This window comes from Chroicocephalus ridibundus, chromosome 2, assembly GCF_963924245.1.
Source record: "Chroicocephalus ridibundus chromosome 2, bChrRid1.1, whole genome shotgun sequence".
NCBI lineage: Eukaryota > Metazoa > Chordata > Aves > Charadriiformes > Laridae > Chroicocephalus > Chroicocephalus ridibundus.
In genome coordinates, this window is record NC_086285.1 from 141498623 (window position 1) to 141524363 (window position 25741).

Sequence of the window (25741 nt, forward strand, 5' to 3'; positions counted from 1 at the left end):
TTTTTTTTAAGTCTTATTTTGGGGGCATGGGTTTCCACACATACACACTTGACTCCCAGAAGCTATCAAATTCAGCCTTCTCCCCCTCTAAGTTGAGTCTCATTACAAATAAAAACAATTACAGAATACAAGACGACATTATATCGGAATTTACACTTCTGAGGAATGTACAGGGTTATTTCTCATTTAATACTACAGGAAAGTACACAGACTCTCATAATCTGACGGTTTTCATCATGCAGTTTTTGGGCTTTCTGTATAAGTGTTTTGTTCTTAAACAGCCGTGCACAGTTCTCTTCTATTTGCAAAGGAAAAGAAATACGCAGAGAAAGAACCTGCACTTGTCTCTCTTCCTTCCCAAGAAACTAAAATTAAAATGCTTGTTCCTGCTGCAAAGTTTTTTGGTATCTTTTACAGAGTTCATAACAGTGTTTCTAGTATAACTGTAGGCTGTTCAAGCAAATATTGAAGACGTGAAGACATAATAGGACAAAAATCACTGAGTTTACATTTGTTTCAAATCTGCTGTCGCACAAAATTAGTGGCTGGCTAAAAATAATTTGATGTCACCAGCTTCAAAAACAGGAAAAAGACTGACCTTATCAATATTGCATACTTCTTGTTTACTCAGATACAAATTTGAAGTTTTGTCTAACTTATTTATGAAGTCTTCAAAAACCTCCACCTCAAGACAAAATTGACAATATAAAAAAAAATCTAATTAACAGAGCCTTTCTGAAAAGAAAAAAGCCTGATGATAACTTCCTCCCCCCCCAGCTAGTAATGACAAGCAAACATTAGAAATAAAGAGCCTAAAACGGATTTCCTAAGTATCTATGGTATTTTACTGAGCATTAATATAAAGCAAATAACGTGAAGGTGTTGAAAAAGCGCAATCTGTAATTACCAAGCAGTGAAAGAAACATTTCTTTTTCTTTAATAAAAGCAAGACTTAAAAACAAGTCTTACAATAATAGATTTCACGCTGTAACCAGCAAACCTAAGAAACAGAAAGCAGATTTTTCCTAGAGAATAACTGTAAATTCAGGTCACAATTTATCTTCTCCTTTTCACATTAGGATCATATCTGCAACAAAAAAGAAGATTTGTCACAAATAAGTAAAGTTTAATGATATTCAAAGTTAACAATGTGATGTAAATAGTTTTATTATATATTCATAACAAGGGATTGGTCAGCGTTCAGCCCTTTCCCCGACTGCACTTCTATAATTAACTAGATTTGCTACAATTTGCCTGAAAGACACGTACGCTGGAACCTGTGCATGAACTAGGGATAACCTTTACTAGAATTTTCACTGACTTCCTAGCTACTTAAAAATTTTTAGATCTGATACATGAGCAAGTTTCTCCAAGCCTTTAGTGTCCCAAAATTAAATTCCTTACTGAAAAAAGAAAAAAAAAAACAAAACCAACAAATAAAAGGGAAGGAGGGGAAAGAGGTACTATATATTCACAGCAGTGTACAACATCTGGCCACAGCTCATTCAGACAAAACCCTTCTGCTGCTTCCTACTCCCCCACAAAGCAGTTCCTTGCCTTACCTCCCTCTTTACACAGCTTCTGATTCATTTTTAGTAATTTACATCTACTTTCTGGATACCCTAAATGGTTACTTGATTTACTGCAATATGCTTACAGATTGCCTCTGCTCAACACTGCTACCACTTGGCCTTCTCCTTCTCTCCATTTGTGCTTCATCTCCCAAAAATCCCATGTCGCTTCTTTGAAATTCTGTTGTGTTTCATGCATGAATAACTTACGGACACAACTGAATGATCAGGCAGTTTTACTTCCACTAATTCTGCTCTCATTCATCAAGACTTTTTTTTTTTTGGCTTAGTCAGGAAAATGTGACCACTTGTGAGTCAAATTACATCACCACATAACTAGAAAGGTATTCGAAGTCACTGCTGTTGGTATACATCTCAGACTCCTGGTAAAAAATGAGATGTGTACCCTTTGAAAGAAATGCTCCATTATTAACTGTTGATTACAGAGCGAGCTGCTACTGCAGTAGGATTTTCTGAATGGCTCTCACACAGGTCGAGATGCAGTATCATCTTTCTTTGATAGAGATTTGGACAAGAACATCCTTCTTCACCATACCCATTTTTCTATTTAAATGCACAACTTTTAGTCTTAGCCAAATGGATGGCAGGTGAGAAGTCAAACAGTGGTTGCTTGTTTCTTCACATAAAAACTAAGAAAACAATGAAATCTTTGCTAAAGAAAATGAGACCTTATATTAAAAGCATTTCTTTGAATTTACTGCTATAGCATTGAAACACATCAGTTCTAACATTTAAGTATGTCCTGGACACCAAATCCTATTCTGAAGGCAGTGGGAGGAAAGGATAGGGTGGAGGATAAGCAGGTAGTAGAAGGGGATGATACATGATGGAAACCTGCCATCAGGACACCAAGAGCTTCAAGCCTGCCTGTGACAGCCATGAACGGTTTTTTTTTTTTTATGTAGTCTCCCCCACCTCACCTCCAGCCATTTTCCATGTTAAATGAAGCCTGGATGATGTTTTCCAGACAGAAAGAAATCAAACAACATTATCAGAGAAAGGAAACTGTAACAGTGCCTGTGGCCTGAAATGGAAAAATAACTACAGAGATTCCACTACTGTGAGTGAATGCACAAAGAAACAAAAGACCTTGCTGGGCACAGGGAGCGAAGGATACAAAGGGCCGTTACTGAATATAACCCATTTATCTGCAGTCTCGGCAGAGAGTATGATATGCCTTCCCTTCCTCCTCTATCTCAGTACGTACTCAGCAGCAGTTGAGGGCACAGCTTTTCTTTCTAGCTTATCTTTACCTTGGAATAATACTGCAGGACTCTCTAAAGGCATCGTCAAATGCCATTTCCATGGGAAGTCTCAGCTGTTAACATCAGCATTAAGCCAAGTACTTTTACTCAGGATTAGGGACAAAATTAGAAGTAGGTTACAAACTGCCGAACATTAAATTGTGTGTTTTAATATTTTTGACTGTTGAAACTTCTGTAAGTAAAACTAACCTAAATAAACTGAGGTAAAGACTTTTCTAAGCATGAATGCATGCAAATTATCTAACTTTCCACTGCTGCTGAAAGGCTAAAATTGATCAAGATATTTTTAACCAAATAAGATTCCAGCACAGCAATCAAGCTGCACCGTTTTTTATAGATGTCTTCATAACTGACATATATTTAAAGGCTGCATTGCAGATGTAAAAACTGGATAAAGTAGAAAGCTTGGTTTAGAACTTTTTTTAAATTAGAAAGTGGTTATAAATCATTAAATTAGGATTAAAGTTTAAAGTAACTGGACAGGAAATCAACAGGATGATTCTCTCTTTCAAGAGAGAGATTAGGGAAAGTGGTAGACAACTGAAGTGAGGGTCACTGAAAGAAAACTGATGAAACAGACTGTTTTAGAGGCAAATGTAATAATTATGGCAAAAAAAGCAATGGCAAACAGCCAAGGTGAACCTACCAAATAAATCTCTCAAACTCCTGTGACATAAGCACCGATTAGGACAGAATTCAGGACTCTACTACACTGTCAAGAGCAGAGAATGACTGGTGTAAAAACACCTCCTCTCCACAGTCTGAAAACTGGAAAGATGGTGAGGCATTGACAGAGTTTCTAACAAGTGGAAAAAAAAAGTAGGAGCTCCTTCATCGTGAATGCGTCTGAAAGTAGCTTAAGCCTCAAAGATAAGTAACGCAGAGGGGCCTTACTAAAGGATTTACTTAGTGGGTTTTTTTTTTTTAACTGTTATTTTTGTTTTGAATTCTGGGAATCATTACTTCAAAGATCAAAAAAAAAAAAAAAAAAAACAAAACAGAAAGCAGTCCTGCCAATCACTTTTTCACAGAACTAGTATTCTGATGATTTAGCTTCCTCAAATGACTCAGCACTCAGGGACAGGTAAATGCCATGGCCACAATGAAAAAGTGCCAGACACCATCCCTTTTTCTTTGCAGTTCAGATGACTGACTTAATTGTAAGATCAAAACAATTCATTAGGCTCTAGCAAACACTAATTGTGGAAAGCCTCAGCCCAGAATCTCTTCCAGCCTTTGTGAACAACCAAGCTTGTGCATATGAGCCAGGAAATAGCAACATTTTTTTGTATGAGAATGTTCCAATTCAAAAATTGCAGCAAATCTGAACGAAACTGAATAAGTTTAAGGCATAAAAGAAACAAGAGAAGTTATTGAGTCATTTTGGGTATATTCCATACATGGGAATACATGGAATTTTGACAAGAATAATCAAAGTAGTCTTTCACAAAATTGGAATTAGTCCAAAAAAAGATGCGATGCAAAAACTACACATTTTCTAAGTACAAACATAAAACTCTTACCTAAAGAGATCATCAGCAAGTGATTCTTCTCTTGCATGTCGGTTCTGTTCCTGAAAAAGTAAGTTCATTCAGTATTTGATGTTAAGGATGAAGCTAATAAACAATACATTCCTGCACGAACACAGTTTTTCCTAAAGAATTAAGTTTTCTGTAAGTACTCCATTCAGTGCATATTCACATTAGATAACACATTTCACTACTCAAGTTTGGCTACTGCTACCAACTAATGGAATGGATAAGTTTGTGCAAGATACTAGTTTTGGTCAGAAATACGTTTTTGGGGGTTTTTTAGCATCATTACAGAAACAGGAAAATTTTTATCTGATTATTGGTGCATAAAGGGAATTTTAATTAGCATTATCTATACCAAGGGATTACAAAAAAAGGGAGATAATTGAGAACTGTTGCTGTAATGGGATCTGTATACAGGAAAATGAAAGTGCTAGAGAACTGCTGTGAGAAAACAGAATATTTTTTACAACTTGTATATACAAAGGTGAAGATTTTTACAATAAAAAAAATATTAAATTTATTCTTACTATATCTCTTCAGTATACTCCAACAAAATTTTACTCAGGAATTTTCTGTTCTGTTCAAGAGCAGAATATCAACTGTACTGTATAACTATTTGAACATAATTAACCATATAGAAGTTCCTCCTAGCTCACCCGTCACTTTTTTAGAAGTCTCAAGTTTCCATAACACTGATCTTTTTTTTAATTAGCAAAATAATTCTCTTTTAGGTTATTGATTTTGCTTTAAATCAATATTTCTGATTATATGAATGTTGCATGTAAAATCAATTCAAATAATCAGCAAAAAGATAAGCCTTACCACTGACCTCTGACTTCCAGTAACTTTCCTGATGCCTGTGCTCCTATGAGCATGTGTGGACAGCTAATTGGCTGAGGTTTTATTTCAAAAATAAAATTCTGAAGTATTTCAGTAATGACCATAGGTTGGTATGACCACTTACGTAAATCAAGTTTGTTTGATCATCCTCAAGAAATAATTCCTTACCTCCATTTCTTGCCTTAACCAGTCTTCTAGCTCTGAATTCTTTTTAGCATGGTGAGCAATCAAATCTGATCCTCCAATAATGTATGGAAGTTGTCCTGCCCCTGGATAAGTTACCTGCCAGACAATAAATTCTTATAATTACAATACAAGGCAAGCACACCGCAAGTAAATGAGAGTCTATTCATATATCACAGAAGAAAGTCAGTCAGTCTTCCTTTGAATAACATTCGTTAGAGATGATATTTAAAAGACACTGAAGTGAAAAAAGCACATACAGAAAGCTATTAACTCCTTTTTCCTAAAGAAACAAACAAACAAAAAAAGCTGACAAGTTATGTATGCTAAATAAATCTGATAGTATGGTAAATAGAGTTTGAAAACATTGTAAACTGGTTTTTACTGATAGAATCGATTTTATCATCAGAATGCATAAGTATCTTTTACAAAATGGTGGAAAAGAAAATACTATCAGAAATTTAAAGTGTTATCTAAAAATGAGAGCATACTCCCAGGAAGCTGGAAGTTGCATTATATGACTCACACTCTCTACCTAATATTTTAATTTTACTGAAATGCATCAATGCATTTCTAGTTAATCCTATACCTTTTTTTTTTTTTTTTTTTTTTTAGTATGAGCTGAAGAACACTAAGAATTTTCTTAAAATTATCTTCAGGACCCAAGCAAGCAATGATCTTACTTTTGTGAAATACCAGATTTAGTTCTACTGAGAAATCCAAGATTTATTAGATAAAATGCAAGATTCTGAATCAGCATATGCTTTATAAGTAGGTCTCTGGAGAAGTCAAATCGCTAGCTTTTGGAGGTACAACCAGAAATTATGGTAGGCATCACTTAACCACTTACTCCAAATAACAGCTTGGAATAGAGAGTACAAGTATCTAAATAATCTAGCATAAGGTAAGCCTTTGTCAGCCAGGTACTTCTTCAGTCAATTGGAAAAACGTTGGTTAACAGTACAATATGGTATTAAAATTGTTTTTCTGTAGTTACTATCAACTTAAAAAAATAATCTTTCATGACATGTTTCTACAATCTTAAGGCAATACTTTTTAGTATTTTTAAATAGTGCCATCTTGTGACCATTTCAAATACACACGAACCTTTTTGAAGGTCTTGAAATTTTTCTTTCCTCCATAGCTGGTATTTCCAGCAAGCTGACTGTTCTGTCCTGGATGGCTGACAACCAATGATCTAAACTCAGTCAACAGAAGTCTACTAGGAAGATTGCTGGAGTCATCTTGCAGTTCATTGCGGTTCTTATGTGGGAAGAAAAAGGAAGGAGCACTTCAAGCGTATAAACAGACATAAAGCATAGCTAACAGTATAAACTTTAGAGAAAGAAACTATCATGAATACAGCTGAGGCAAAAGTTAGGGTTACAAGGGGAAGCAGCAGCAGTACTAGAAGCTAAGAAGATGGATGTACTTCTCAGCCTCCTCGTATACTACCAAGAGAGCTGGGAGCTCAGTAAATTCATTTCTTTCGTATTTATATCTGTTGAAAAGACAGGATCATTAAGAACTGCAGTAATAATACTGAAGTCAGTGTACCTCATTTCACTAGGATTTTACTTCAAGATAAAACTTCAAGTAAGTTTTTTTTTTGTTTTTGTTTTTTTAGGTTTAGCTAATATATAAGAATTACTTCTTTGCTCTCTCCACCTTGCTTCTTACCTGGACTAATTTAATGAAGTATGCTTAGTCTAATGGAAACTCCAGCTAACTCCATGGAAGACAAAGTTGTATGTCTTCAGCTCAATTCTAGCCTAAATTTACCATTTAGGCCAACTTTAGGGCTGTAAACTGGATCTGATCAATGAAGCAACTTTTTCTGGTATATGAGAATGCTCATATGCCACGTAAATTGCATGCACACTTTGCTGCTTGGGGATAGACCTATGTGAATTAAAAAAGTGAATTCTGGGTCCAGGACAAGTTCACAAGTAACATTAAACTACATTCATGAACAGCTTCAGCCCAGATGCAGTACAGCTGCTTTATAGCAAAGTATAAATTAGAAGTCCAGTGACCTCAGCTGACCCTGCACTTTGGTATATCCGCCCAGCGTTCCCTCTTTTTGGACTGTTTTCTGTACGTCTGTGGAAAGGTTTTATCCTGCCCACTGCTGTCTGGCTGCACTATCCTTTACCTCTACAGAATCCTTCCCTTTCAATTTCATTCAGCCTAGTCTCCTTTTCCTCTGCCTCACTGCCATTCCCAGCAATTCTCCCCTCCCTCCTTCCTTCATCTCATCCGTAACGAAGTCAGCACTCTGTTTACTCTTAGTCAGTGTATGTTACATCTGTTTTCTCAATGGTCCATTCTCTCCCATTCTACTTGTGATCTCCTTAGAGCAAACGAAGGGATTACGTTCTTGTCTGGTCTTTAAGCAGTAAAGTAAGAAAACCATCAGCGCAAGTATTAACTGCATTGAAGGGTTACTACAATTACATCAGGTTGCTGTAGTTCCAGTCATCTTAAGTATCCATCCAAATGCCTATTACAAAACTACAGTTTGCTCTGTCTTTTCACAGTTAATAAGCTGGACTGTAGTCTTCAAGTTTACAAATTATTATTTTAAGCAGTACAATCTTCAGAACCTCCTTTACACTGAATCCAAATACTACGGTCTTAAAAGCAAAATTTTGACATGTGTTCTTAATGCTTCTCAAAGTTTGCTGTTCAAACCTCTTACCAAGACTGGCAACTCCTGCTTGATCTCACTTTTCACTTCTGAAGTTAGAACTGATCCGAGTTCCTCTTCTTCCTATTCAAAGAAAAATTATTTAAAATGTAACACTGAAATTAAATACAGATTTAATTACATAAAATTGACTGCTGTTCTTTACAGGAGAATAAGCATTTTCAAATCAATATATACATTTAGACAGAGAAGAAACTGCACTGTACATTTAAATTTTTATGATCTCATGTACACTGTAATAATTGTTGGGGATTTTTCTATTACAAAAAAAAAAAAATCACTGTTATTTTCTCACTTCCCCCCCCCCTTACACCAGTAGGGGGATTTGTCCATGTGTACAATCTTCAAAGTCCTGCCAGGTTCTGGAAAATACTGTAAAAGCTCTTGAATAGAAAAAGTAGCATTTTCAACTTCATATGTTAAATGTACATGTGTGCATTACTAGGATAGGAAAGTATTCTGCAGGTTGCTTTCCTCTCATAGTTTAAAACCAGATTTGCTTTTCATAAGTTATTTTCAGTGTTTGAAAAAAATTAGATCAGCTTTATACACCCTGTAGATTTTGAGTCACCCGCTCACATTCTCTGTCTTGCCAGGTACACAAGGTGCATCTACACTTAAAGAAAATAGGTAACATAAATATGCCTGTGAAGCTTTAACATGAAATCTCCTTCCTATGCCACTGAAAATATAATTTACGTGAATAAAATAGGTCATTATTAAACTATTAGAAGACTTTTTGTCAGCAAAAATCTTCAAGTGTGCATCTGATAATAGTTTAATTATATATACGAATGTGTTTTCCTTCATGACCCTGACAAGAAGTTAGACTAGAAAAACTTCCCAGGTCATAACAAAATTCAAAAGACTATTACAAGCAGCCATTTTAGTCAGACCCGACCGAAAGTACCTCCTCTCTGACAGTATAAAAAGCAAGAAATAAAGATTCTCTACAATTATTAGACTTGCTAATTTGCCTGTTATTAACACAAAAAAATAGCATCACAATGAAGTTCAAAATTCACGCTTTGTCAGAAGCAAGCTCCAGCAAAATATCAAGACAAGAGTGTTAACGCTGGTCTGAGCTAAGGATGCACAGATAATTACTAAGTCTCATCTGATCCAAGGTATCTTGCCAATTCCAGTTACTCAATCACACATTCAAACTTCATTATTACAGCACTTAACACTGTATAAGAATTGACCGGAAAGTAAGCTTTAATATAAATATATTTTTTTAAATAAACAAAAATTAAACCTGTTCCTTCTCTCTCCTATTCCCCTCTGCATAGTTAAGAGCCTACTTTGCTAGAGCTCTCAACACTGTTTTCCTCTGCAAAACTGCCTTTTTTTTTTTTTTTCAATGAGTGGCTACTGTAAACTCAAAATCCATTGTTTTCTTCATTTCTCTTAGAAAATTGCATCATTCTCAAAACCACAGAAATAATCAAGAAAACTGACCACGAGCAGTGGTTTGGTTTTGTCTTTTTGTTTGCTTGTTGTTGGTTTTTTTTTTTTGGTTTTGTTGGTTTTGGGTTTTCTTTCCTCCCCTATGAGGACATCAGTGATTTGAATTGCCTCATACAGGAATTTTAATAATCTTTCATGTAACGTCTAGAGATTCTGACTTGAAAGATGTTGGACACTACTCTTGGCATTCAACAGAAGAGGTCAACTAAAGATTTCTCCAGAAAATTCATGACATAAAGATAATATAATTATTATTTAAGTATAAATATCAATGTTATAATTCACACACCATGCAACATGAGAAGTTTTTCTCGGACCAGTGATATATTCTGCTGTTCTACCTACAGTACTTCAAGCAGACAGAGGAAAACATTCAGAATACAATTAGCTTTCAATTCACAAAGAAATAATTTCCTGAAGAATCAAAAAGACATTGAGATAGGTAACATTGCAATGTTCACATGTAATAGATATACCATTACAATTTTTAGTTCAGAGTGATTTGAGAGGTTTAAGCAAACAAAATTTACAAAGCCCCTTTCTGTATACAGGCAGCCTCATCCTTAAAGGAGCTATCTGCATCCTTCCAACACAGTTGTAAATTTCAAGATTAGGTACACGAGAAGACTATAACTTACCAATATTTTATTCTCCTCTCTCTGCTTTACATTTACTTCTTGAATCCTGCTTTCTTTGGCTTCCAAACATCTTTTTTTTCGTGCGTTTCCTTGAGTTTCCTGGTCATGATCTGCCATTTGATCTTCCCAGTCTAGGTCTCTGCTTCCAAACACAATTTCTAGTGCCTCTGTATCTTCAGATAAATCATCTAACTCCTTTCTCTTCAGCGCAGGCTTTTCAGTGCACTTGGAAACAGGCGATGACCTTTCCTCCACTTTTGCTAGTTTGGACACAGATGTTTCTTCTCCTTCTTCAGCTCTTTCCCTTAGACAGAAAGCAATTACAAAAGAAATAAATTACAAAAGCATTTTTTAATATGGCTAGCTGCATACGCAAGATTACAGCTTCCTGGGGTTTTAGTGACTGCATTGTGAAATTTGAACGTAAGTACCCTTGAGGAAAAGCTTGCCATTCTAGGAAGCTGATCTAAAAATTACCTTTTTAAGTACGTTTTGAATTAAATGTACATCCCTTGAGTTAAAATTATTTTCCAGAAACAGCACCAACATAACAATAAGGGAAGTAACGTCAAGAACATTTCAACATACCTTTTTCTAGCTACCTGGAAGTAATTTGTAATTGAGTTAGACTGGTGACGTGAAGCACACTCACTAGGTTTACCAGCTTCTGAAATTTTAGATGGCGAGATAGGATGACTCTTTTGACTAAACCCAGATGTTCTGTTCACTCTAGATCCTGATGTTCCCGCATTTACACTGCCGCTTGTGGTAGGGTTTTTCTGAACAGCAATTCTATCCTGAACAGACATTTTCCTTTGTCCTTCCATCTGGGGAGTATTCTCTATCTCCATACTACATTAGACAGAAAAAAAATATTAAGTGAATGCACAAGAAGTTACCAGAGATACACTGTAGAATACCACTTTTTTAAAAAAGCTGTACCTGTACTTTCAACGTACTTATAACAATATAGGTGTGCTAAAAACAAACTAAAATCTGCTATGATAAACGTATTTTTATAATTGTGAAATGGCTTGAAAATTTGTAATAGTTAAGACAGTCAAATCACTTTTATCTGAAAGAGTCATTAAGTCGTCCTATGTGATGTTTTCTGTTATCTACCACTCAAAAGCAGAAATTATGTCACTGCAGACAAGTGACAGCAATTTAGTAAGGGCGTTTTCTAACACTATGTATCTTTGTTCACGGCAATGACACAGTTCCTCTGTGTCACAAAGCCACAAATAAAGCCACAAAAGATTGCTTTATTTGCAAGTATTAGCTTAGAAACTATTTCCATGAATACTTTACCATGTCTGCTCTTCTATTTCTGTATCAGCTACATATACTGTGCTGTCATCCGCAGCAGTTGCCATTATGGTTTCATCCACGGCCAAACTCTGGGAAATGGCTCGCCCTGCAGCACCTGATGCTGGAGTGCTTTTAGTTACAGCTGCAAGATCAACACAAGAGGAGAATTAGAAGTTTAATATCAAACCTGTGATTCTTCGCATCACTATTTGCTATCACTATCGTTAACTGATGAGGTAAAGCTTTTGTAAAATGGTCTTAAAGGAACTTTAATAAAAAAATTAAGCAGATTTATTGATTAAAAAAGAAACTTAAAGAAACAGTTCTAAAGGACCATATTCTGGAATTCAGTTTTAGTTAACTATTCTACAGACTTAAGTCATGGAATTTTGCTTAAATAAAAATGAAGCATAATGGGAAATCACGTATTAATAGGGACATGATGCAATTAATAAATCATGCAATATATATTTTATGCAAAACTGTCAGAGCACAAAATTCCTTACATTTACTGTTTTATGATGATCTCTAACATGATTATTATATTTGGGATTATTTCTACTAATACAGAACCAATAATTGCTACTAAAAAGCCTTAGAATATCTTCTACAGACAATTTCTCATAATCCCCATAGTCAGGGGATTCCCTTACTTCGTTTGGTGCTTTGTTTACTTACTCGCATTATTTCTTTGTAAAACAGAAAGAAGAGCATACACAACAACTTTTATATTGTCTGCCCTTTTACTTGTCCTTGTCTTCATATACTTATGTCATACTAACAGTTACTATTTTAACTTATGTCTCACTGTGCTTCTAGATACATTTTTAATTACTACTCATCTCTCAGCCCTTGACATTCTTCCTGCATCTCATTCTGATTGAGACTACAATGACAGTACTATCCTTTCAGAACGCCCATTCTTTATACATACATACATTCATTTTTCCTACCGCTGGAACCTACTGAGGAATAACCTATAGACACAATTAGGTCTCCTCCTTGAGCAACTACATCTAATATATGTTTCTATTCGCTGTTCTCAGACAAGATCAGAGGGGGAAATCTTGTTTGCAATCCCTTTTATTTGCAACACGTACATGAAAGTTTTTTTAACTCCCAAACAATAACATTTGTTCCCTTTTAGCAAATAAACTGTAAACATGGCTACCTTTACAAGCCCAATATACAGTCTGTTTAAACAATTCAATACGACAACTTAATTTTCAACAATTTAATCATTCAGACTGGAAACAAGAATCAGCATTTCCGATTTATTCAGATGTCTGCAGGGTCAGTATCTTTAAGTTTAATCTGAGAATTAAATTATTTTGCATTGTTTTCTAAACTAACCGGATAGACAACAGATCATATAAGTTATTCATACAGGAATACCAGTCAACTAAAATATTTTTTAGACCTCTGCCAGCACTGGCACATGTATCTTTCTCTCTTCAAAATATATTTTTGAATAACTAATGTTCCTATATATAAGAACAAATTTATGGGGTTTTTGTTTTGTTTTTTAAAAATTAAAGAATTTTCTATTTGCTCTAACACTTTGTAGAACGCAATAGAACCTAAAATTACACACATAACCGTCAATTTTATAGCAAGAATATATAGACTAACAATTTTGGAAGAGGCATGACAAAAAAACCTCTGTATCTCAAAGATTACTGTATTAGCAACTACTAGTTAAGTTTCAAGACAAGACTTGGACTGTCCACCCCCAAACTATTACTTTAGCAGATGTGCCAATCATGTCTCATTGTTTTTACTTCTTACATCAAGATTATGTTTGGTTTTGAACTGGGTCAGGGGTGCTTGAATTTTCCTAAAGCAAGTTCCTTTTTGCGGGGGGGGGGGGAACAAAAAGCCCTTACAAATTAATTCTGTTCTTATTTTCTCAATTTCTAACATCCTTCTTTTACCTCCCTATTACCCCACCCTTTTCATAAAAGATAGAATAGCATGGAATTCAAACACCACATATATATTAATTTAGTGGCCACTAAAAATGCGAACTTCAGAAGATTGTTTAAAAGTACCTTTCCTTTAAAGATCAATGTACTATGTGTCTGCTTTTTATGCTCATTTTAGATCAGCTATTTTTTATTTACATCTAAGAGTCGTGCAATTTTTATTGCAAGACCATTAAAAACCAATTACCTCTTCAGGCTAATATACATTTTTCATACACTGTCATTCTATTTTAGTGGTCTTGCAGAACAAAAGAAGTTGAGCATTAACAGTTGAGGCCCGTGTACAAAAAGAAATACTGCTTTTTTTATCTTTACTGCTGATGACTTATTACTACCCTTCTTCTAATTACCTTTGTTACGAGGCTGCTTTTGAGGGTTGCAGTATTTTTCCGTAGACATGAAGATAACTGCCAATCCAATTTCTGCCTCGGGAATAGCCCTGAGATCCTTGCTGTTAATATAGAAATAAAGACAAAAAAATTAAAAAAAAAAAAAAATTCTCAATACAGATTCCAAGATGAACAGGCAAATAGTACAAAATGTTCCATTCCTCCTTTCAAAAAACACCAGTCTACATTATAATTTTTCACAATACAGTGTCAGCATAATTCTCCATCATTATACCCATGTCCTATACATAAGAACTTCCACATTTCCTGCTGCTGTAGCCACTGTCTAGTCCCAGTAATCTGCACAATGCATCTCTCCCTGCTCAAGTTCTGGGCGTTTAACCACCTGTGCTCCACCTCTGATTCAAAAGTGTGTGTCAATGAAAAAGTGACTTCAAAGATTTGAGTGCTTCTTAAAATTAATTAGGCACACACCCCCCTCTTCTGTACTACAGCCAGGAGTAGAGCTTGAGTACACTTTTCTCTATTTAGCAGGAAAACTCAGGGGAACTAGGTTTATGTATTAGGTTAAGGACTGGGATTTTGTTTTCTTTCATTGTTTTAATAAAATGACCTTATGAAAATCCTAATTATCTATAAAACATGCAGTCTGCCCTCTCAAACAAAACCCACCACCAAAACAAAAAATGATTTTCATTAAACAGAAGCTGCTCTTCAGAAACACCGTATGCAAATAATTAGACAGCAATGAACCACATGACCTCAAGGTGCCATCACATCTGTTTTCCATGAAATAAATATGTATATTCATTAAAAAAACATAGATTATCTATTTTTCATTCTTAGAATATATTAATTTTTAACTTCTTTTAAATACTAGAAGAAAAACCACTGGCTATCTGTAATTTCAAATGAAATTTTGTAGAATTGGATCCTCCAAGAAAGGGGTAAAAAAAACCAACAACCCTCCCATCAAATCCTCACAGAACTGCCTAGTCCTTCCTTTCCTCCTTCAAGAAATCTTAGTTACTATGCTAAATACTTCAAGCAATGAAGAAGATGTCCTCTTTATAAGCATGCTACTGCTTAAATATGTATGCAAACACCATGACGTCAATCTCTGCAAAAATTCTGAAGTTACCCTACCACAGTACAAGAGAATAATGCTGCACCTTTGTAAGACAGTCAGAATGGAATCAGTCCAGTTTCTCGTGGGGTCAGATCCTGACATCTGGGAGTTTGTCAACCCCACATCAACAACACAAACTTCAGGAGAAATTAGTAAAGATGTTTCTTTTCTTCCTTCCGTCATCAACTTTGCTTCCCCTCCTCCAAGAATAACTGCTGGACCCAGTTTCTTGTGCTAAAAAGAGAATGCAAATAAAAAAACCAAACCCAAATCTTAAAATACAGTCAGTTTAGGAGTATCAACATAATGAACTACCAGCATAAGGCTTATCACTGATGCACTAACGCAGATGTGATGTGTTCCATTTCTCCCCCTGTATTTCATCTCGTTTAGGCAATTGTATGGTAAGAAGATAAATACACAGAAATCCTTCTTTCCTGATGAACCCAGAATGAATGTGAATTCACAGAATCTGTGCTTAGCTACCCCTGCAACATTTTTGCAATGTAAAATCTGATTACCTGCTTGGCAGTTAGAAATACAAAAGTTTTTCCACAGAATATTTTTTTCCTTTCATGACGCTCAGTTAAGTCCAGTTTTTCAGTACCAATGGAAGGCTCATCAACTGGAGGATAAAAGCTGCAAGAAATGAAAATTAAAGTTACGAAATTCAGATTTACCTATCAGTACTGACTCATAGTCTTTTCTGTTTTAGAGTAAAGCTCTCAAGTTACAATACTGCATTGCTCTGTTAAAACTATTTACATAAATATTTTTTCCAGAAACTGTTAAGAAGAAACAGAGCCTCTAATTTCTCAACATCTAATCGAAGACTAAGACTTTCTACCTCAGTAACTAAGAGGACAACACTTCTAGGAACATATTCAACCCAACTATTTTAAAGCATCTGTTGTACACGTATCCGCACTCTCCACTAACAATATCGACACACAAGACTGCAATCTCATTCTGCATTTACTCCAGCTAATAGTAAAACTCCACACAAAATTAGTCATCTTGCTTCCTCTACCCTTCAAGTGGGACAGACACTCCTTCTCTATCGGATCAAGAAATTGCGTACCACCAGACTAGATGACAGCCTTGTAATACGACAAAAAGTAAGTCCACTTTTCTCGCAGGTGGGATAGAGAACTGAACTGATTCACCCTGCAGATTCTCAACTGTTTTGTCCAGTGTGAAAAGTGACCAGGAGTTCAGCTGGGGAACAGATTAAGCAGAAGTGAAATTCTACCCTGAAGTTTGCATTTTTGTCATGGCCTGTGATCTCAGCTCCAGAGTTACCATGGAGCCTATATGGCATGCCTACATCATGAAAAGCCTCTAGAGTTAAGATACGCAACTAACTGGTAATTTCAGGATAGTATTTACAAGATCTCTTGAGCCACACATTCACTACTAAAGCAGTTCTGACAGAGCAAGGTGAAGGCACATACTAGAAAGAAGGGAAACTACAGGTCAATTTTAACCATACTATACTATGTCTGTACCTAAACAGCAGTTTATATACGCACTTTGGCTGATCATAGAACTACTTCTCTTTATTCTGACTGCTGATTATACATCCTTCTCATACTGCTATGCAGGGGGAAAAAAAAAAAAAGATGCTGAAACACACTCCCAAAATATGGTTTAACAGCACAATAAATTACATATATATTGTATGCATACATACACATGGATACGTTTTTAATTTCTTTTTCCTAATTTATGCAGATCAGATTCTAAGCAAGAAACATACTCCATGAAGTGCTGAAATATTTTAAGTGTCTGAGAAGAACGTACCATCTGTAAACATAAACATTCTTCAGACACTGTGAATATTCACATACTTATATCTGAACACAACAATAAGCATGTAAATTTTCTACTGCATCCAAATATGTAATTCAATTACGATAGGCTAAAATGTACTATATAATTACAGTTAATTTTAAATTATCATTGTTCCTTTGTGTTCTTCATAATCAGTTCCTGAAGCTTTACATACACAATGGAAATTACACAGCCTGAAACCATCAGGTTTCGAAAAATGAGTATTTGATATGTTTCAAAAAACAGTTCAAGTCTATTTACAAAAACATCGTTGCCTTGAAACAGATATAAAGTCTACTAATTGTAAGAAATAGGGAAACTCAGATTTTACTTATCAGTCCAAAAAGACTTCTGATACTGTGTACCGTAGAGTCAGTTATTAACCTAAGATAAATACAGGGGATATAACCATCTTTAAAGACCAAAGGATGAGTAGAAAGGGGGAAACAGCAGCCTCCATTACTTTGGAACTGGACTACAGTTACTGTATAAATACACTTCAAACCTCTGTTTTTTAATTTCAGCAGGGAACTTCAATGGATCATCTTCTCCTCAAAGAAACCTTTTATTTTCCTTTGAAACTCTTATCCATTGCTGATTAAGCTCAAAAGGCAACACAGTCTTTTTCCACGTTAGGATTCTGAAGTGCTCCTTGTACTCTCTCTCTATAAGTTTTGAACAGTAACATCATTATCCAGAAGAGTCCCTCTACTGTTTTGAATCTTTCAGTAAGTAGATTTTGATTCTTGATGAGTTTCTGTTAAAGGCTCTGTTACTTTCCTCCTTTTATAAAGCCCTGAACTATTTACACTGGACTGCTGTAATAAAATGTGTTATTTCATACAGGGCTGCACTTACACAGCCATTAGTGAAATCCTCAGTTACTGTTTTTCCTTCCATAGGTTGACAGAGAGTAGCAGAGGACTGGGGTATTATACTTCACCATAAAAAGCCTCAAGTAGGAAGCAAGTGTGAAGTCTTAGTATACACAAAAAGAAGATTTAATTTCTTTGAACTTTAAGATTATATTTCCCTAAGTTTTTTGGAGGGGATCAGATTTGCAGTAGTAATCAAGATTTAATTCACAGTGTCACCCTGTATTACCACATCAATATACCTTTTTTATTTCATATCCGAACCAGTATTGCCCCAAGTTGTTCAGTGCCTTGTAGATGTATCAGCTTTAGCTACAATACACAATGTAGAGATGGCCTATGAAAGTTAAAAGTATTTTTGGAAATTGAATGCAAACAAGCTTGTAAGTAAATTTTCAATATCTTCCCACAAGCTACATCTTAAAAATATCACCTATTTAAAATATTGTGATTATTTTAAAGATAAACCTGTATATTATACCATCTGTCTCATTTAGGTTGATGAGAAGTCTCTCTTTGAAAGCTACATAATGGATATTCTGCTAGTGTCACTAACATTTAGTCAGCTTAATTCCTCTGAGGGTCTTAATAGTTAGCAAAAATATTTAAGAATGGGAAACATATCCCTCTTGTTCTATTTTAGAGAGCGCACCACAGCTCAATTGTACTGTCACTTCTATATTAAAGGAACGGACAACACACACTGGTTTCAAGAGCCCAAGCCACCGTTTACTTGCCACTGTAACAGATAATATCAGTGGCCTTACACCTAGGTAACATCAGACCAACTAAATTCCAGATTGCACAATCAACTGCTAGCTTTTGATGGCTTGTACTACCTGTCTTAAAAAAAAATTATAAAAATCTGCCAGAAAACCATAGGTCCAACATTTGAGAGAGGACTCTAAATAAGTTTGTTTAGTTTTCTCACATCCTTATAAAACAATGTAGAAGTGCAAGCAGAAGGAAAAGTTACAATTCATGAAGATTCCCCTTCTTCTGAAATTGAAGACCAGATGAGTTTTAAACCAAACTCACAGATAACTCATTTGACGTATTACATAAATCCCTGCAAATGTAAAAAGCATCTAGAAACTAAAGCCTGTTTTCTACCAATTGCTCCAGATTGGCACCTGTATTGTTCTAATAAGGTATTATCACATCGTACGAGATATATTTTATCAGGTAGCAAATGCAGCTTATTGTGAATCCTCAGCAGCTTTGCCTCCATCACCGTGTGCGCACCACTGAGGTTTGTTTAGCTGCCCCTTTCCCCCCCAGCCCCGTTCTTCAAACTATTCTACCAATGGCTATCATCAGACCCACTAAGGAAAATAAATTGCTATGTCCTAAGACATATGTATGTGCATATATCCGTACATATGTAAAACCAACAGTGACTTCTGCTCTTCTTCACCACCTTCTTCCCCTAACTCAAATGTCTGGTGTCCAGCATCCACCTGGTTAAAATAATACATCCAGAAAAACTGTAATGTCTTGAATGAATGAACTTTTTCTCCCTGTTAACTGACATTAAAAGTTCAACATGTTATTTTGCAAATGCCAAGTACTCTTACAATTTCCATTCATGATATATTTCATTTCAGGGTATCTTCCAAAGCATGCAAAGAACAGAAGCAATTAAAAAAAGAGTACCCATGCAGTTTACCTTTTAAAAAACAATGAAAATTTCCCTGCATAAGTCACATGTTCAAACCAAAAAAATAAACAAACCAAAACAAAAACCCACCACCAAAACAAAACACAACCGTCTTCCTTTTCAAGGTAAAAATAGTAGCAATATCGGCTCAGATGAAATTCTCGCATACAGTAATGGATCATTTTACACTTTTCTACATAGAGAAAATAACTGAAAGGACTATTCTGCAGTACTTATTTGTTCCAAAGCAAGAATTCCCTATTTAGGTTAATTTAAACATGAAAACAATGAGTATTTTATTCTCATGTAGTGAGGACCAATGCACATCAGTCTCACTTCATCTCTTAACAGATTAATTAAAAACCCCTACTATTTCAGGGAATTCAATGGTGAAGCTAATTCTGTTTCCACCAAAGTTTACAGTAAACTCAGTAACTAACTGCATACTGGGAAAATATATCTACATAATGAGGTAAGCTTAATATAATTTTTTTTATAAAAATAAAGTTTTCTTTATTTTAATGTATCATCTCCCAAAAGAGTTTAAACTCCAAAAAGAGTTTAAATGTTGCTTTAAACGTACCAACAAAACAAGGTCATATTTAGAGCTAGTAACATCTCTAAGCATACAGTCAACTCCAAGAGCTCATTTTATAACTCTAGGGATAAGACCAAGAAAATTGCATGAATATTAAAGTGTATGTCATATTAAGCATCCTTCCACAAATAAAGATACTGTAAATCACATATTCTGTCAAATATGGTCAGATAAATGTGCAGTTATTTGATAACCTAACTACCATAAGTTTAATTCTGTGACACTGAAAACACAATACTTACTTTTCATGATTTGGCAACTGTTGCCTGGACTGAATAGCTTTGAGTAATTCAACAAAAAACTCTGGTTTTATAATTGGTCGACCACAAATTAAAGCACATATAGTCTGAAAAGACAGGAAATATGTATTTACTGCATGGAAAAAGTTCAGCTAGAATATGGTTCAACTGACATTAGATTTCTAAGATCTTAGATGTGGAAAACGTCACACAAACAAGTAGAACAATACCGAATTTTGCTACTGAAAAACTATAGTTTTGCTTCTAACAGCCTAGCTTTTAATTGCTGTCTTGATCAAAGTTACGAAAATGTGCCAGGCAACTGATGGAAAAAAAAATAAAAAAAATAAATCAATAACAGTCTTCAAATTTCACTTTTTTCATTTGCTTTCCCTACAACCTCCCATCAACATACACCTCTTTCTAAACTTGGAAAAGGAGAGCTGACTTCATAGCTTTGTAGAGAAAAATCTTGAGCAGGTGTGTAATTTAATTCTCATTTGTGGGAAAACTGCAAAGCAATGCCACCAATATTCCAAACCTCAACATACCTTAACAGTAACTTTTACTGATACCATCACAAGATGAGTACACTCTTTAGTCCATTCATTCACAACAAGGCCTCCGAGCTGCTGGATGGCTTGATTTAAAGCAGTTTTCTGAGCTACATCTAAACATGAGGAGCAGACAACCAAAGGTTCGTATTCTACTCTGCAAAGAACAAGTAAATGAGAATTGCTTTAGTTATTTCAGACAATCATTATGATAAACAGAGCTGACTTAACTATCATGTTTTGTCTCAGGGAAATCGGAAGGTGGCGGGAGACCCATACTCTTACCTGAAGCAAAGACCGTGCTTTAAAATTTCCTGAAGAAAGTAAATACTGATTTTTATTCAGAAAAATTAACAACACTTCAACTTGATGTCTGAAGTATTTCTAAGGACTTTTGGGTGTTTCACAGACATCACATAGAATTAGTGCTTCAAGAACATTGCAAGGTCAGGGAATATCAGAAGAACTCGAGTATGTGCTTACAAAGGCCAAAGTATGTTTTTTTACATTAACATATTAGTATTTAAAAAAAGTTAAGTGTTGTAGAATGCAAGTTCAAGTAACGCCATTTTTTTTCTATCAAATAATACCAGCAGCAGTGACAAAATTGAGTCAAGTTTTAAGGAACAAAGCCAACTTCTAGTTGCTTTAGTGTCAATTTAATAGAATTTGTCCTATCTAATATAATTTGTTGTATTTACCTGCCACTTTACTTCAAGGAGTGCTTCATATATTCAAGCAGATAGCACTGGCTACCACGTTAAATTTGAAAAATTAATAAGTTGGGTTCACTAAAGAGAATGCAGATGTACATCATAGCAAGAAGCATTCAATGGCTAGTGCTGCACAAAGCATTCTCCAGCTGTGTCATTTCTTTTCTCATTACATTATCAACAGCTATCAAGGGCTCAGACAAGCTCTCTCCCTACCCTAAACTTTCCTCCCTTCTTTAGAACCATTTATGTTTCAGGATTTTATTCTTTGCGTAAGATAGCCTGAAAATGCTCACTGTACATGACATAACATCTTCTAAAATGCCAATTCTTTACTACGCACAATTTTACTCTCTTAGTGTCAAATTATATTATGAATATATGTAATGGAAAACTATTGTAGAAGCAGGTGTGGAACACAGGCAAAATACTACTCATCTCCTTTGCTTTCTAAAAATTCATCACTGACGTATCGCTTGCTGAGTTGTACGATGTTTTAAAATACTCTTTTTGAAAAGTGCTATTTTCTACTTGATATTTTATAATCAAAGCACTTACCTAAACTTGCTCTCAAAGACTCCAAAGTTGATTCTGTCACCAGACTGCAAAGACACTGAAGCACCATCAAGTTTTGATCCATTAACAAAGGTACCATACTTAGATGTATCTGTTACTGTTAATATAGGGACTGAAAGAGACTGGCTCTGAAAATAAGCATAAATAAGTCACTATAGTTTATCAGAATGAGACAGTTTTATCAGAAACAGATTACTGTTACAGAAATGGTAGATAAATAAGAAAAAGCCCACAAAATACCATCCTAAATAAAGACTTTGGACAATGAGGCTGGCTACATTTAATTATTTATCTTCTGATTTTCACTGTGAAGGAATGAGAGAAAACATACATATTTTTAGCTTCAGAACTTCTGTGCTTCTTACAGTCTTTTTGGAGGCTGTGCAAGGCAATCATTCATTGGTCCAAAGCCTCTGTTAGTGCTATTTAGTAAGGCTCCAAGATTTATTATGATGCTTTTACCTACCATTCAGCCCTGGCATAGGTGCCCAAGTCACCTTCCCTCACTTCCTTCCACGAGCACTGCTAGTCTTCCACAAGCTGCAGGGCATGGTGGCATCAGCACATCTTGAGAAGAGGTTAGACACTGTCGTATTTCGCAAATGATTTCCAAGCCAACGAGAAAACTGTCAGCTTGTTTTTATGAAATTTTGCCACGTAGTTATACACTATTTGCAGTATTAAAAGGACAAGTAAGTTTTACGTATTTAATTTCAAACTCTATATATAGTTACATAAATGAAATTCCTGCTGACTGGCTTCAAAATGTCCTTAAACATTGCAACACATAAGTGATAGTATTTGCTGCTTGCTAATTCTCCTTGGGACGTTTTTATTTTCAGTCCCCTAAGCAAATATGGAATTAATGATGTGGAATGAAACATGAACTAAGCCTGCAGTAACACAACAGAAGAACTTTCCAGAACCAAGACCTAAAACTTGTCTATGTAATGAAATTTAATTGCATAATTTTCCTGCTATAATTATTTTAATACAGATTCTAGTGAATCTTCACTCTGGGATAAAAGGGAGCTTGGACCAGTAGAATTATGCCACTAAATTTCTCAACAGACAAGAAACCCTGGCGGGGGGGGGGGGGGGGGGGGGGGGGGGGAGAGAAGTGAAGATTAAGAAGAGGCAGATGATCAACAGTTCTACTCCAAGCATAAAACACCAGTGAGAGTTAAATCAGAGTATGTATGGTCATGGCAAAATGAATTACCCACATAGCATACTGATAATGCAGTAAAACGCTGGCTACTTACCGGGGTTGTTTCAGGACGACTTACTCTAAGAACTGCATGTCTTCGACTGATAGACTGATCATCCTGAATTAAAATTGCACAGTTTTTACGTCCAACAACATATTCTGTACCACTTAATAGCCAATATGGCTCTCCTGAAAATAAACAAGAGACAGAAAAATATCAGTTTACAAAAAAACTCCAAAATACCCAAAGCACTTCAGAAACATTCAGAAGTTCGTAGTATATTTGAAACTTGACTTTGTCATGCATTATTTATTATGCTGACAATTATGCATTTACAGACAAAAAATCTCTTTCCTCCCCTCTCCCTTGCTTTGTCCATTATAAAAGGACACATTTTATGATAAACAAAGCAGTTACAAAAGTGACCGTACACTTTTTTTTTTTTAAGGACAATATATTTTTACTAATAGTTTGCATCTTAACTTTTCCCTTGCATTACCTCTTGAAAATTAAATGTTGCATATAGAATTAAAAAAAAAAAAAAAGATATTACGATGTAAGATAGCTTTTCCAAAACACAACTTTTAAGGGTACATACTTTTTTGAGGGAACATAATTTAATTACATAACTTATTAAGCAGTTCAGAGGAGAATGTCCTCCTAATGAACGTAAGAAGACCTGCAACATCAACTATAGAATCATAGACTGGTTTGGGTTGGAAGGGACCTTAAACTAGTTCCTCAGCTAGTTCCACCCCTCTGCCATGGGCAGGGACACCTCCCACTAGACCAGGCTGCTCAAAGCCCCATCCAGCCTGGCCTTGAACGCTTCCAGGGATGGGGCATCCACAGCTTCTCTGGGCAACCTGTTCCAGTGCTTCACCATCCTCACAGCAAAAAATTTCTTCCTGATATCTAATCTAAACCTACCCTCTTGCAGTTTGAGGCCATTACCCCTTGTTCTATCACTACATGCCCTTGTAAAAAGTCCCTCTCCAGCTTTCTTGTAGGCCCCCTTCAGATACTGGAAAGCCGCCATTGTTCAGTCTCTGACCTATGCTTTAGCTCATTCTTGGTATGTGTCATCTAGACCACATGGTGGCTTTTCAGTGAAAGGCTTGACTACCTACAAAAAGATGCGTGTTACCTACTTGTCAACAGAACCAGAAGTGTTTCTGGATGAAAATGCATTAATAACTACTGATTAAATTCTAGTTATCAACGCCAGGCAAATAACTTTCCAAATACAAACATGATCATCCCGAATACAATAACAACACCTGTGTTTCAGCTCTTGCTCAAGAGTTTTCCAGGCTGTAGGAGACAACTCAGTTCATTTCAATAGGATTAGGTACTGTCCCACTACATCAAACATCCAAAATCCGCTCCCAATGAATTCGGAAATAAAAGGGTAGATGCTGGCTCATTATACAGAAAACATTTAAGCCAAGAAGAAATTTGCGTACTACATGATACCACTTATCAAAGTTACCAATGTATCAAAGCTCCTGTGCATAAAGAAACTGATGCAGAAAGGTACGGTGGTGGTTTAGTTTCAAATCTCTGCATCCAACAAATATAATGTCTTTAGTTCAACACCGGGCCCTTGAAACATCAACACAGAAAACTGTCCTGAAAGGAGAGACTCCCGAGACTGAGTTCTGCCTCAGAGCCCAACTCTTCGGCTGTCTGAAAGCTGCACTGTGACCTGCTCCACCGGCTGCAGCAGCATTTGAAGACATCCCACATGGGTTCGTAAAGCCCCGCTAAATTTAACAGGAGCTGTGGCCTGCAATGCTCAAGGGAAAAACGGAGGCTTAGCCGCGGACGAGGCCTTCCCTCACCCCTCCCCGCACGGGGCCATCGCAGCTTTGCCCGGGGAGCACGGACAGACGAGCCCGCTCGCAGCCGAAATACCGCCTCCGGCCGGTTCCCGCCTCCCCCACCACAGGGGCCGCCACGGCGTGGCAGCCCCAGGCCCGGCGCCGGTCGCCGCCCCGGGGCTCGGCGCAGGCGCAGGTCAGGGAAACGAAAGGCCGGCGGCCCTCGGTACCCGGGCCCGGCCCGCCCGAGTGGCGGGGTCCGGTGCCCCCTCACCTTTTCCTGCGGCGGACACCAGCTTCCACATCCCGGAGCGCGGCGAGGGGCGCCTTGGGGGTGAGGGGGGGGCTTCGCTCAGCGCCCCCCGGCGAACCGGGGAGAGGCCGGGAAGGGAAGAGGAACCCCCTCGCTCGCTGCTGCTACCACCACCACCGGGACTACCGCGTCTGTGCGAGCCCCGGGCCGGAGCTGCGGTGGAAGGGGAGGGGAGGGGAAGAAGGCAGAGCGTCGGCTACTGGGGCTGGGTGTCAGAGCATGCGCGGCGGGGAGGAGAGGGGCGGCCCCCCGCTCCCGCCCGGCCTCGGGGAGGTCCTGGGCCTCTCACCTGTTCGCAGTTGGGGCTGCTCCGCTCCCTTTCAACGGCCCAGTATGCC

At 36.7% G+C, this 25741-nt stretch overlaps 1 protein-coding gene across 4 annotated transcripts; it reads right to left on the minus strand.

Annotated features, from left to right (window-relative positions):
- NBN (nibrin) lies at positions 1 to 25597 on the minus strand. 4 transcript variants are annotated; one of them, XM_063327165.1, is made up of 16 exons: positions 25365 to 25597; positions 23322 to 23455; positions 22039 to 22184; positions 20765 to 20924; positions 20217 to 20320; positions 15530 to 15647; positions 15052 to 15242; positions 13880 to 13980; positions 11545 to 11686; positions 10822 to 11085; positions 10234 to 10537; positions 8117 to 8188; positions 6523 to 6678; positions 5401 to 5514; positions 4381 to 4430; positions 1 to 1087 (listed from the first exon to the last, which is right to left on the minus strand). In XM_063327165.1, exons 1-16 carry the CDS (start codon positions 25393 to 25395, stop codon positions 1057 to 1059), a joined length of 2118 nt encoding a protein of 705 aa, XP_063183235.1. In that variant the 5' UTR covers positions 25396 to 25597; the 3' UTR covers positions 1 to 1056. The 4 variants fall into 4 exon arrangements, with proteins under 4 accessions (XP_063183235.1, XP_063183238.1, XP_063183236.1 ...); XM_063327168.1 differs by lacking the exon at positions 25365 to 25597 and adding an exon at positions 22523 to 22724 and having other exon boundaries at positions 20765 to 20919; positions 23322 to 23439; XM_063327166.1 differs by lacking the exon at positions 25365 to 25597 and adding an exon at positions 22523 to 22724 and having other exon boundaries at positions 23322 to 23439.
- Between the last annotated feature and the right edge of the window lie 144 nt (positions 25598 to 25741).